General features: G+C 32.9%; 3 protein-coding genes across 4 annotated transcripts in view; 2 read left to right on the top strand and 1 right to left on the bottom strand.

The window, feature by feature from the left end:
- The first annotated feature begins 2,699 nt into the window (after positions 1-2,699).
- On the top strand, positions 2,700-5,959 carry LOC120267670. 2 transcript variants are annotated; one of them, XM_039275343.1, is made up of 2 exons: positions 2,700-2,776; positions 3,774-5,959. In XM_039275343.1, the coding sequence occupies exon 2, from the start codon at positions 3,854-3,856 to the stop codon at positions 5,732-5,734; it is 1,881 nt and encodes a 626-aa protein (XP_039131277.1). In that variant the 5' UTR covers positions 2,700-2,776; positions 3,774-3,853; the 3' UTR covers positions 5,735-5,959. The 2 variants fall into 2 exon arrangements, with proteins under 2 accessions (XP_039131277.1, XP_039131278.1); XM_039275344.1 differs by lacking the exon at positions 2,700-2,776 and adding an exon at positions 2,803-2,869.
- A 421-nt stretch (positions 5,960-6,380) lies between these two features.
- Positions 6,381-11,683, bottom strand: LOC120267648 (probable galacturonosyltransferase 14). The gene is made up of 6 exons (XM_039275320.1): positions 11,254-11,683; positions 9,983-10,041; positions 9,699-9,854; positions 8,681-9,268; positions 7,760-8,062; positions 6,381-7,203 (listed from the first exon to the last, which is right to left on the bottom strand). Exons 1-6 carry the CDS (start codon positions 11,489-11,491, stop codon positions 6,916-6,918), a joined length of 1,632 nt encoding a protein of 543 aa, XP_039131254.1. The 5' UTR covers positions 11,492-11,683; the 3' UTR covers positions 6,381-6,915.
- LOC120267399 (SNAP25 homologous protein SNAP33-like) overlaps positions 11,505-12,253 on the top strand; it is a 6,726-nt gene continuing 5,977 nt past the window's right edge. The window contains exon 1 of the mRNA XM_039275035.1: positions 11,505-11,624. Coding sequence (XP_039130969.1) covers positions 11,505-11,624 — 120 coding nt within the window. The remainder of the gene's footprint in view (positions 11,625-12,253) is intronic.

Raw genomic sequence — 12,253 nt, 5'->3', positions numbered from 1 at the left:
CAGTTACGTATTGTTAGTACCACTCTTTTAGTCTCTGTTTGCCGACAAAACCAGTGGACAATTGAAAACCCAGGTGAAAATGAGCCTCCATCTTCAAAGTTTTTATCAGCGCAGACTTCTTCTTCTTTATACTTTCAATCTAATTATTTGAACTTTTTATTTATGTTATATGCTTTCCTCATGAGAACTCTGATCAGGACATACTCTCAAATCATGTGCTGTCATTATTTATAGCTTTCAGTACCAAACTTTGTTTACATTTATATATAAGACTTTCATTTACTTGAGCTTTAATCCCCTCATTTATCTTGTTGTAAACATCAGTTATTAGTTTTTGTATTGGTAATTTGTCATTGTGAGCAATTTCTTTCATAGTACTATAATTTGTTGACTTGAGATAACATTTCTTGAACTCCATTCTAACAGTGCGATCAAAATACGAAATGATTCCTTTTATGTTTTCTCATCCGTGTATTGGTAATCTGTCATCAATGATTTTGTTCTATAGAAGAACAAATTATCGTTGTATTTATTTTGTGTTAAACATGGTACAGATTATTAGATCTGTTGTGGAGGACATGTTACTTGAAAAAGAAAATGTACGGTGTATTAATTTGTCTCATATATGCGTGCAGAAATTATGATTATTATTATTGTTATTATTGTGTTTACTTATTGATTGAATGAAAGACAAATGAAAAGTTGATCACATGGAAGAAGATGAAGAGGAAGAAGAAAACAGAGCAATTTTGATTATTGTTGCAGAAATGGACAGAAATTATTTGGTTGGTGGGTCACTCTCTCCACCAATTTTTTTTGGCTGAAATTTCAACCTCATTTAGGGTTTGAAGGACCCACTTAACTTGCTTGTATTATTGCATACATGGACTTCATGAACTTCTTTGATTTGAGTGGAACCTTCCTTCTTTGCCATTAATTTTTGGCTCTTTCTTTGTGGGGAGAATTGATCTCCTGCTTTTTCCTCCCTTGTTCTTCTTTTGTTTTATTTTTATTTTATCTTATTTTATTTTATTATCATTATTATTAATTTTTAATCTACCTGTGCTTTTTATTTAGCAACTATGGGGTTCTAAATTAGTCTGTCATAAGATATTTGGGAATATATATTTTTCTAGTGAGGTGCTTATATATATATATATATATATATATAAATTTGAACTCGAAACTATTTGTCGGAGTACATTAGTAATTCAAATTTTTGTTGTTTAATTAACCTTTTGGAATATTTATGTCCATAATATGTTAATCTTAGGGTTTTTTGGGCTTGTATGACCTCACAAAATGAGTAATTCTTATTATGTCCTTGTAAAAAATATATTTGACTAGAGGCCTTTGTGAATTTATGTTTTTTTGTTAATATTAAGTAAATATGTTACTTTCTCCTTTTTTTTAAAAAAAATATTTATATATTTATTGTATTTGTTTTTTAAGGGTTTTTTTTGGGGTTGCTTGAACTTACAAAAGTGGGGTGATTACTATTTTGTACCTGTAATAATTATATTTGCTTTTATGTTCTTATTGAGCTTTACATTTTGTTTATATAATAATATAACCCTCTGATTAAATAATTAAAAGTTAGTTTGTAAAGTACTAAACCAACCTTCAGAATAATGGTAAATTTTTTTTTTAAGAAGTTGAGTTATTTTTAACCATAGAAGGTCATAAGCAAATAATAATATAATAATAAGAATTATTATTATTATTTGCAAGGTCACATTAGCACACCACTTGAGATTATATATATATTACATAATGACAAAAAGAAAGCCTTCCTTCAATATAAGAAAAGAATTGGAATTATTGTGTCTAGGGGTATTTTAGGAATATCATATATATATATATATATATAAAAATTATATATGGTGTTGTAACCAAGATTATGCTTTTCAGTGTTTGCAAAAGATTTTGGAGTCTCAGATCAACATCATTAGATCAAAAGCAATTAGACCAAATACTTTAATGATAATTAATTAAATTAAAAGTGGCTAATGATGCACTTAATCTCACAATTGGAATATATTTTCATATAATTTAATAATAAACTTTAGAGAATAAAAAAAAAAAAGCAATCCCATTAATAAAGCAACTCCTCATGCTTACAATCAATACCATTTATCATTACTAGAAAAAAACTATTTAAAATTTTCATTTTTATGCATTCAAGTTTTTATTAAAAATTTAATAATGACCCATTTTAATACCATTATTGTTAAATTTCCATAAAAATTAAACAAGTCTTCATTTTCATCTATTAATTTTAAGTGGTTGTTGAGTTCATAGTTAGAATAGTTTCATAAAATCCAATAAAATTTTAAAAAAATATATTTTAATCACAGACAAAAAGAATAATTGAAACTGATCACTTTGGTAAAGTCTGTTAAAACATCATAAAAATACATCATCCATCAATAATTATATATTCAAAATAATTTTATTAATATTATTTTTTTATCCACTAATTGTACCAACTTCATAAAAAAATAAATTTCCCATTTTCCATATTTTAAAAATCTTTAAAAAAAATTATATATAATGATTTTTTTTAATTTTTTAAATTTTCTAATGGCTGACTGTACCAACTTCATTATATATTTAAAAAATTATAATATATATATATAATAATTATTTATAATTATTTATAATAATTATATATATATATATATAAAGATGAACAGAAGAGTTGGAATGCTTGGCTTCATCGTCTCTGCAGCGCAATGCATTGAACGCCATTGTTGCTTCGAATGTCTCTAAAGTTGTATGTATATACCTTCAATGAAACTCTTATCTCTAGCTCTATAACATGTTCTTTCTCTTAGCTTCTTCTTCTGATTGAGGGATTTGTTGAAAGGTGGGAGCTTTATTGGTTTTTTGTTTTTTTGTTTTTACTTTTTGGGGGTTTGTATTTTGGTTGTTTGATTGTTTATGAGGTTGAAATTCATTGGAATTTATTGGGATGATTTTGATTCTCTTGTTTGATTTCAATCCCTTTTTTGGTCTTGTTCTTGTTGTTTGTTTTCATGTATTCATATTTCCTCTTTCTCAGTTTCTGGTGATTTGGGGTTTGTGTAAATTATATATAGATTCTTTTGATCTTATTGATGATCAGGGGCAGAGCTATGCTTTTTTTTTTTTTCTTTTTCTTTTTAGTTTCATTTTGTTACCATTAGATGTTTTTTTTCTTCTTTAGTTTATATATATATATATATATATATAGACTTCTACTTCTTTTAGAAACTATTAATAGTTTTTAGAATGAATTTTGGATGGTGTATTTGATTTAGTATTGATTTTTCTTTTTCCTTTTTATGTATTTGGTTTTCATGATTTTTCTTCTTCTTTTTTTTTTCTTAGTTTAAGTTATTATAGTTCATTTATAAGTAATTCAATTGGATCTATAAAAGGATTGTCTTTTTGTTTTTGGATTTGATTGAACTGTGGATTTCTTTTTGTTTTTTACTTTTCCTCCTTTTAAAATTTTGAAATTTTTAGTAATCCATGCTTAGATTCCTGATTAGTATTAATTCCTTCTTGTATTTGGATAAAAAATTCTTTGATTTCCTAATGTTTCAATGTTGAAAAATAAATCATTGAATCTAGATCATTAATTCAGTTCTGTTTCATTATTCTATTTATCAATCAAAATCATAAACCATAGTATCTTGTTTTTGTGTTGAATTTACACTCTTCATCAAATCTAAAGCATCTGAACTTTTTTTCTTTTATTTTCAATTAATATTTCTATTTACTTGCAGGATTTCACTCTCATTCTTTGAATAAAAAAAATCTCAAACACTTAACTGAAGGAACTCATTGTTGATCTTGTATCGTATCGATGACACAAGAAGTATCGGAGACAGTAATTGTGCCGATACCGCCTGATTTATTTGAAAGTAAAGGAGAGGAAAGGCGAAATTCATCAGGAAAAGCAAGCATTTACAAAAAGCGTATTCCTAATTATCTTAAACCGTCGACTGGATCCTGTCATGACTTCTGTAAGTATGGCAGGAATCATACTTTTCAAGTCAAGGAAAGACGCCCCTTCCGCCGGAGATTATTCGTCTCTAATGAGGTTTTGGATGATAAGCGTCATGAAGAGAAAATCCCAACTTCTGGTAATAGAAAGAAGAAAGTAATTCAGAAGGAAAAAGCCGAGGAACTGATGAATTCGATGGAAAATACAGTGTTATCTCCTCCAAATGGAATCTCATCTGCTGATGAAATGAGTGATTTGATTGTTGAGAAGAGCATTGTGACTGATGAGCTTATAGTGAGCAGCAACCGAACCGAAGAGTTCATCGAAGAACCTACTATTATCGAGCTCGAAATCCCGCCTGGTCTGGCTAGTAGCAATGCATCCAGTGAGAATTCACCTGCCAACGACGACAGAGAATTCCCCGGAGAAGTAATCTTCATGGAGAAATGCATTGTGGAAAGTGAAAATGGAATTTTGAAGAAATCACAAGAGGAATACGTCGAACCTGAAAGTATCAAACCAAATAAATTGGCATCCATTAAGAAGGCCATGGCTTCTAGCAAGGAGAAAGTTCCTGGAAGCAAACAGATTAAGGCGAGAACTTCGAATGCAAGTGATTTGAGAAGAGAAGTAGCGCGGTCAAAGAGTAATGAATCTGTTAATAATAAAGGTATCAAGCAGAAGGAAACTGATGAATCTGTCAAGTCTACAAGCATCATTAAGCAGAAGACTTCTTCAAAAATCAAGCAAGACAGCACTTTATCTGGCGTGCGTAGAACTCTCAAACCGATTACTTCATCAACGTCAAAGAAGACTGATACATCAAACAGAACCCAATTGAAGCTAAGAACTCCACCAATTTCAAAATCGACAAATACATTGTCAAAGAGCACTTCATCCGGTTTAGCCAGAATTCTCAAGCCGATAACTTCATCTCCTTCAAAGAAGACAGATACATCAAACAGAACCCAATTGAAGCTAAGAACTCCTCAGATTTCAAAGTCAGTGAATACATTGTCAAAGACCGGTTCAAAAAGAGTGTTGAGGTCACTGTCGGGCGAAAAAAGAGTGTTGAGGTCACTGTCTCTTACTAGTATTCCAAGTGTAAAACTGCGGAACATTACGAAAAATTCAAGACTTGGATCAACAATGAAGACTGGAAAGAAGGAATCGGAAAACAATGAGCAGTATACGCAAACAAGGAAATTGAGATCATTGTCTACACTATCAAATCATTCTCCACAAAAGAAGAAAGACAAAGAAGGTATGTTGATCAAGACAGTAATAGGTCCCCGGAAGAAGACTGAACTCAAACCAGTACAAAGAAGAAATGTGAATGCTAAAATGCAGGAGGCAACACCTCACAAGCTGAGTTTCCGACAAGGAAAAGTCGTAGTCCCACAGGCTGAAAACACAGCTCCGAAGCGGCTTCGTTTTCGACCAAGAGCAGCAGGTGAGCACCAAAATGGCATTGTATCATCACAGAGGAGAATTTTGATGAGAAAAAGAAGTGAATTGGGTAGAGTTGGAGAATCAAATGGAAGAATTGGTGAAGCTTCAAGAGTTGTGCTGAGGCATCAAGAACAGCAGGAAAAGAAAGATAAACAGGGATTGTTCAATCATGTGATTGAAGAAACAGCAAGTAAACTTGTGGAAACAAGGAAGAGCAAAGTGAAGGCTTTGGTTGGTGCTTTTGAAACTGTCATTTCCCTCCAAGAAAACAAAAAAGATTATGCTTGAAATATATAAATATATATGTTCTAGTTTTCTTAACAATAAACAAAAGAAAAAAGAAAAAGTTGAGTATATATATATATATATATATATATTATGAAGGGATTGAAGGCTTTTGTGTTGATTGCTGTAAATGAAGGGAGAGTTTGTTTATTTATTGAAGAAATTTCTTAAATTATTGTACATTTATTAAAGGGTGATAATAAAATCTTATAGTAGGATTTGTGGATATATTTATTGGGTTGTTTCTCTTTGAATTTTTCATTTACATTCTCTTTTTGAAATCAATAAAGAATGTGTTTTAAACTTTTAATTGCTCCTGTTTAATAAATACCAATTGTGAGTATGAACTAACAAACTAAACCCTGGCTGAAAGTGTGCAGATTGAACGATTAATTCCCAGCCCATGTGTACACCCCTAATGTATATAGTATTTGGCGCTTTTATAAAAAAAATAGAAATTGAATATAAAGAATGGCTAATATCATTACTTTGACTTGTAAAACTAAATCATAGTCCACAAATTTTAAATTTTAAATTTTTTTGATGTTTGTCACCATTACCTTGAAATAGAAAAGCAATAAACATAATAAATAGAAAACTTACATAATGGGAAAATATATCTGGCTGCTGAAAAAGGACATTCAGAAAGGATAAAAGAATCAACTGCACATTTCCAATATCTCATGAATGATATAACAAATATCCAAAATGTTTTCCCCTCACATTTATCTTCAAAACAGCTAAAATCAACATATGAATACAAAAACAAATGGGCCAAAAAGGAACAAAACAAAAAACCAAAGCAAGTATCTGAGCTAGAAATATCTGAAAACAATCCAACCACAGCCCTTGTAATGCTTCTACCACAGTTCATCGATCCACCGACGATAACTCTAAATTTCATGGGCAGTGTAATGCTTCTCTACTCTGTGCCAAAACGGGTCAATACGACCCTCACAAAGCCTCCGAAGAACTAATCTTCAGTAATCTATATAACATGGACTGAATCGAATATATTACAAAATGGAAAGAATACCGTATCACCATCTGCAACTCCCACATGGATTCGAACCGAGCTGTTAACATAAGGCGCAGAAATTTCATCATAGCCTTAGTCTTTGCTGTCCTTATATCCTGCGCTCAGCATAAGATTCCCCGATGTTTGTTCTTGCATGTTTTGTTTATTACTGAGGCTCCAAGATGTGGCAGTTCTTTATGAATTCATTCGAGTAATTTACATGCTTTGTCCAGAACGGTTGGAGATGTTTGTAACCAATTTCTAGCCATGGCTTGCATTGTCCATTGTAATGGATCACTGCAGCCTTTCTTACAGTTTCGGGATTGGTCTTTTCCTGGTAGCCAAGGCCTAGCATGTGCCAAAATGGATCTATGGGGTGAACATGCCCTCTGAATGCTATCAAAGCTGGCGGTAGGGTTCCGAGTTTCCATAATGTCAAGTTTGACTTGAGATTCTGTAAACACAGAACATGTTGTACCTTAGCAACTATGTGTTCATCATAATGCATGAGAATATTAAGGGAATCAGATGAGTTATCAAAAGCTCAATACAGAGACAATTCTGTGAAAGATAATGGGAAGTATTGCTTCAGAGGATATGACAATTAAAAAATATTAGCATCAAGCAAAGTTCAGTTGAACTCATTTATAGAAATAGGAATATATTGTAAAAATAACTCTAAAACATTACTGGGCCACTAAGTAGAGTTGATTGAAGCAATATTTGAATAAAATAAGACTACCAAAGAAACTAATCTACATTTATGCGGAGAATTAAAAAATGAGAATTTGATAAGCAGACAATATTTTGCTTTGGTTCATCAATTGCCAAGCATAGCTCTATCAGATTTTAAAGCGCTACATAAATGAGGTTAAGAAATATATTTTTAGACCATGCATTGCTTTCGTTTACTTTTAACTTAACAGGTGACTCAAGAGTTACAAACTTTTTCCATAACTAATTCTTTAAGATCAGCAACCAGAAACAATAGAGACAAGATTATAGTATACCTCTTTTATCCAGCGGTGGTAGGTCTCTCTAATGTCTGTCTTTCTCCATGCACTCAAGTCAAAGATATTCATCCCATAGGCCCATGCACACTCGTCCGGGTCCAAATGCTCAGATATAAGGTGATGGGAGAAGTTGAAATATGTCTTGAAACGCTTAGACATTACCCGTTTATCTTCACCTTTGCAAGTCTCAACAGCCCCATTAACCTTTCCGTAAAGATTGATTTCCCACAGAGGTGACAGGTCACGCTGAATAACAATATCATCATCAAGAAAGACCACTTTGTTGAGGTTTGGAAAGAGCTGTTTACATAAATTAAGCGGTATGTAAGTCGGTATAATGTTGATCAGCTAAAAATAAAAACAAACATATCTCGCCCTCTTTTCTTGGTTATCATATCAGGCATTAAAATAAACACAACAAAGTGATTCTAAACTATCTTCCCTTCAGGAACTATAGAAGTTAGAAGTAATTCAGCTAGACAGATCAAAAAAGTTCACAGTGTCAACTAGCAGGGGCACCACATATCATTAGCCATTTGCAGCAATATAATATCTATTAGTTACAACCAGAGAAGAACATTTGCATATTTAAGAAATCCATGGTTGAGCATTCTAATTAGCTAAAAACACAGAACAATATTGAGCATGGCATATTTTTTTCAGTTAACTAGTAGTTGTCAAAATGTAAAGAAACAACACAATATAGCAGTGTCAGATTGGTTGATGATACACACTGTTAACTCTTAAACATAAATTCCAGATAATAACTTACATCCCACTCCCCGTGCCTCCATATGCATGACATGTAAGGATAACTGAATTGACAAATTGATTGTCAATTCAGAATAATCTAGATTATCATAAGGCAATGATGTTTCTGTAAATTGATCAGAATCAAAGCATAATGGATTCAATTACCTCGGGAAGATATATGCGAAGATGGTTGAGAAGAGAAATATATTTTGGGCTCCTAGCTAGCAGTCTTGAAGCAAACTCCTTTGGACTACCAGTGACATTGAAATCAATGAGATGATTTCCATGGTAGTGGCTTCTAACACCGTGGTGATTCTCTATAGCGTCAATAACAGGTACATTCTCTCTAGTTAACCAGTCAAACTGATGTACACCCTTCACGTCAACAATGGCTGGGGAAGGAGGATACAAGGCAAACCAGGAGTGCATGGCTGGGTAAGTCTTCTTGTCAGTGATAACATGAAACACTATCTTCTCAGGATATAAAGAAGATTTGACAGTTGATGAGACCACAACAGAGGCAGCGAGGATGTTGTCACTAGCCAATACAAAATGGTGCAAAGAGTTATCAGACAGCAAGGGCAATAATTCTGGAGATGGCAATTGTTTTCGTGCATGAGCATTTGATGAATATTCATCTGTCAAACGCAATGACAAACAATGGATGCCTTTAGGAATAGAAGTTGCTGCAAAATGTTTGTGCAACTGTTCTGAAAATATTGAGTCCTTTATCTGTTTATCCATATTTTCCATCTGCAAAGGACAAATGAAGATCAGAAGAGGACAGGAAACTTTTGGACATGCAGCAGATGAACCATTCAAAAAACACCGACAGCAGGTTAATAATGACGAGTACTACAGAGCATTCATAAATATTAGGCCAGCACATACAGTATGATGAGTAGATCATCACTAACAGCATTCACCTGAAATCAACATTAACATATAAACCTAAATAGTCGCTCACCAATCTAATAGAATTAAGTGGCCAATATGGAATAAAAAGTTTCCATAATACAGTAGAGACTTGCTCATAACAAGGCAAGTTGTAGCTGGTTTTTTACACCATCTACAACTCATAAGTTGTGACAATGGGACCAAAATTCAAATACATAAACTGAATAATAATTACTAAACTATGAAGTAACATCAGTCAAGATTAAAAAAAAAAACAATCACATACCATTGCCTTCAGACTTATTGCAAATGTCTTGGCATCAAATTTGTTCCTCTTCATTTCAGAAAGAAGCTCTTTGAATGAATGTGGCACCTTCAAGTTTTCAGGAATTTGCTCAGAATTTACTTGATCAAGAATCTTATATATATCCTTTACAAGCCTCTGCGCAAACCAATCAAGTAACTCAAGATGAAACCAAAATTCTTTCGAAAAGTCTAGACAGTAATTGACAATAACAATAAATGTCATCTCAGTTTAGTGAAGAATAGGAGAAAAAAAAACATAATTACCACTGAATCATCACCACCCCTGCCTAGAAGCCTTGGTCCCAACCTCCTTCCTAAGCAATCTGGAGGAAATGACCCGCATAAGAAATGGTCAAAGCTTACCCCACATGTAATTTCCAAACACTTTTACACTATTATGCTCATGAAAATAAGACAAGAATAGGTGAATATATACTTGTGGCTTATCAGCAAGGAGAAAAGCACAACAACGTTAAACACAACTCAGGAGATGTGTAAATGTGTATATCATGACAACTTAATAAGAGTAAAAGTGGCATTCAAAGGAAAAATCAAAACAAAAATGCATATAAGCAAACAACATCAGAAAGCATTTGTTAAAACAGAAGCACGCATTCAGACTTCTCAAAAAATGTGGAAGGTATTGAAATTTGAAATTGTTTCAGTGTTAATATTGATTTTTAAGAACCAGAAGTGCAGCCCCAGGCCAAGCAAAGAAACAACATATTAATGATTTGGACTTTGGAGAGAAAATGCCAAGAAAAAAAAAATAAGGAGCACTAGTTTTATCATCTGCACACCCAGAAGCAAGGCTAGGAGAAAATAATCTCTTGGTTTGAGGCTCTAGATTTTCATTTATTTGCCATATGGAGGCTCAAAGTACAATCCAAGACTACAGACACCAGTTAATCTGTTCACACCTGCTTTGAGTGCCTGTCAACTTAAAATCATAATCAACAATAGCTTGCCACTGCAAACAAGTATTCTCAGGCCCATGACAATTATCTATTCCAAAGCTAAAAACAAAATCTTGAACCAAGATTCAAGATGATAATCACAGTTGCATGGCTACCTAAATGAAAATCACATAAATTACATCAACCAAGTTATTCACAACCTCTAGAACTTCCAAGAAGAGAAGCGAAGACGTGTGGAAATTACTGTACACTCACCAAAACAACACTGGGTTCAATAGTGAAAAAAATACATAGACACCTAACCAAACGCAGGTACATTACCATTTACCAACTTTCTAGAATCATATTCCCCATCACAAATTGAAATACAAAGGTGTGATTGATCCATAACAAGGTCAAAACCAAGAAAACAAAAACCTAGTACATGAAGCAATCTACTCCCTAACCCAACAATGCAATGCCAAATCAACATTCAACTTGTCATTATCAAACACCAATCAGATCAATTAGAATAAACCAAAAAAAAAAAACATAATAATTCACATTCAGAAAAGACAAACAATAATCATCAGATCCAATGCACGAGATCAGAGAAGAAAAAAAGAAGAGAAAGCTAACCAAAAGAGGAGCAGTTGTTGACGCCCTCGAGGGTGACAACGGCGGTGAGAATGAAAACGAAGGGCAAAAGAAAAGCGAGGATGAGGACGGTATGGAAGAGAGTCCGATAGGACAAATGGCGAGGTGGGGGCACCTTGACCTTGGCCAAATCCAGCAAGCCACCACCGGCGGCACCGGCACCGGCTCCAGGAGCCGAGATGGTGATGCTCCTCATGCTGGGGGAGAGGCGTATCTGCATCGTGGCGCCGGCGATGGATCAGCCGCCGGCGGGGCGCATGAGGAGGGATCAAGGGAGGCGAGCAGCATCCGGCATTGAAGGTGGAGGTGGAGAGAGGGAGGGAGGAATTGAGGGATTTGGGGAAAAAAAAGAAGTGATTTTTAGGTTTGATTTGATTGGGCGGATTTTGCTCGGACAGTCAAAAGCGTGTGTGGAGATGATGAAGGGATGGGAAGAGAAACCCACTTCTTTTCTTATTTTTAGGGATGATGACGTGGATTTTTTTAAAAACTTTTTTAATTATTATTGTTATTATTATTTAATTTATTGTTTTATTTGGAATAATATTATTAATTTAATTTTATTCAGGTATTGCATTGTTATTTTTTTTAATTAAAAATTGCATAATTGTGTTTAATCTTTGTGAAAATTATACTATGTATGCTTATTGATAAAAAAAAAAGAGCAAAAAAAACAAGATGAGTGTTGATGAGATTTCTCAAAATTAGAGTGAGGTCAATCAGTTTGAGTGATCCCTTATGATCTTCTTTGAGAGAAAATATAATAATATATTAAATTTATAAAATTAGAGATGAATTAACCGTTTTATTTTAAAAATTGAGCTTTGTTGTGTATGAAAATTGTGGTGGGACCAAACAAGTGCTTAATTATTTCATTATTATTTATATAATAATATTATTAATTTTATACAAGTATTGCATTATTAATTTTTTTTTTATTAAAAATTGCATATTTTTTTATTAATTATTGTGACAATTATAC

The sequence above is a fragment of the Dioscorea cayenensis genome, chromosome 8 (assembly GCF_009730915.1).
Source record: "Dioscorea cayenensis subsp. rotundata cultivar TDr96_F1 chromosome 8, TDr96_F1_v2_PseudoChromosome.rev07_lg8_w22 25.fasta, whole genome shotgun sequence".
In the NCBI taxonomy this organism is placed as follows: domain Eukaryota; kingdom Viridiplantae; phylum Streptophyta; class Magnoliopsida; order Dioscoreales; family Dioscoreaceae; genus Dioscorea; species Dioscorea cayenensis.
The sequence above is the reverse complement of the archived record's forward strand: the minus strand, read 5'-3'. Positions and strand labels throughout refer to the sequence as shown.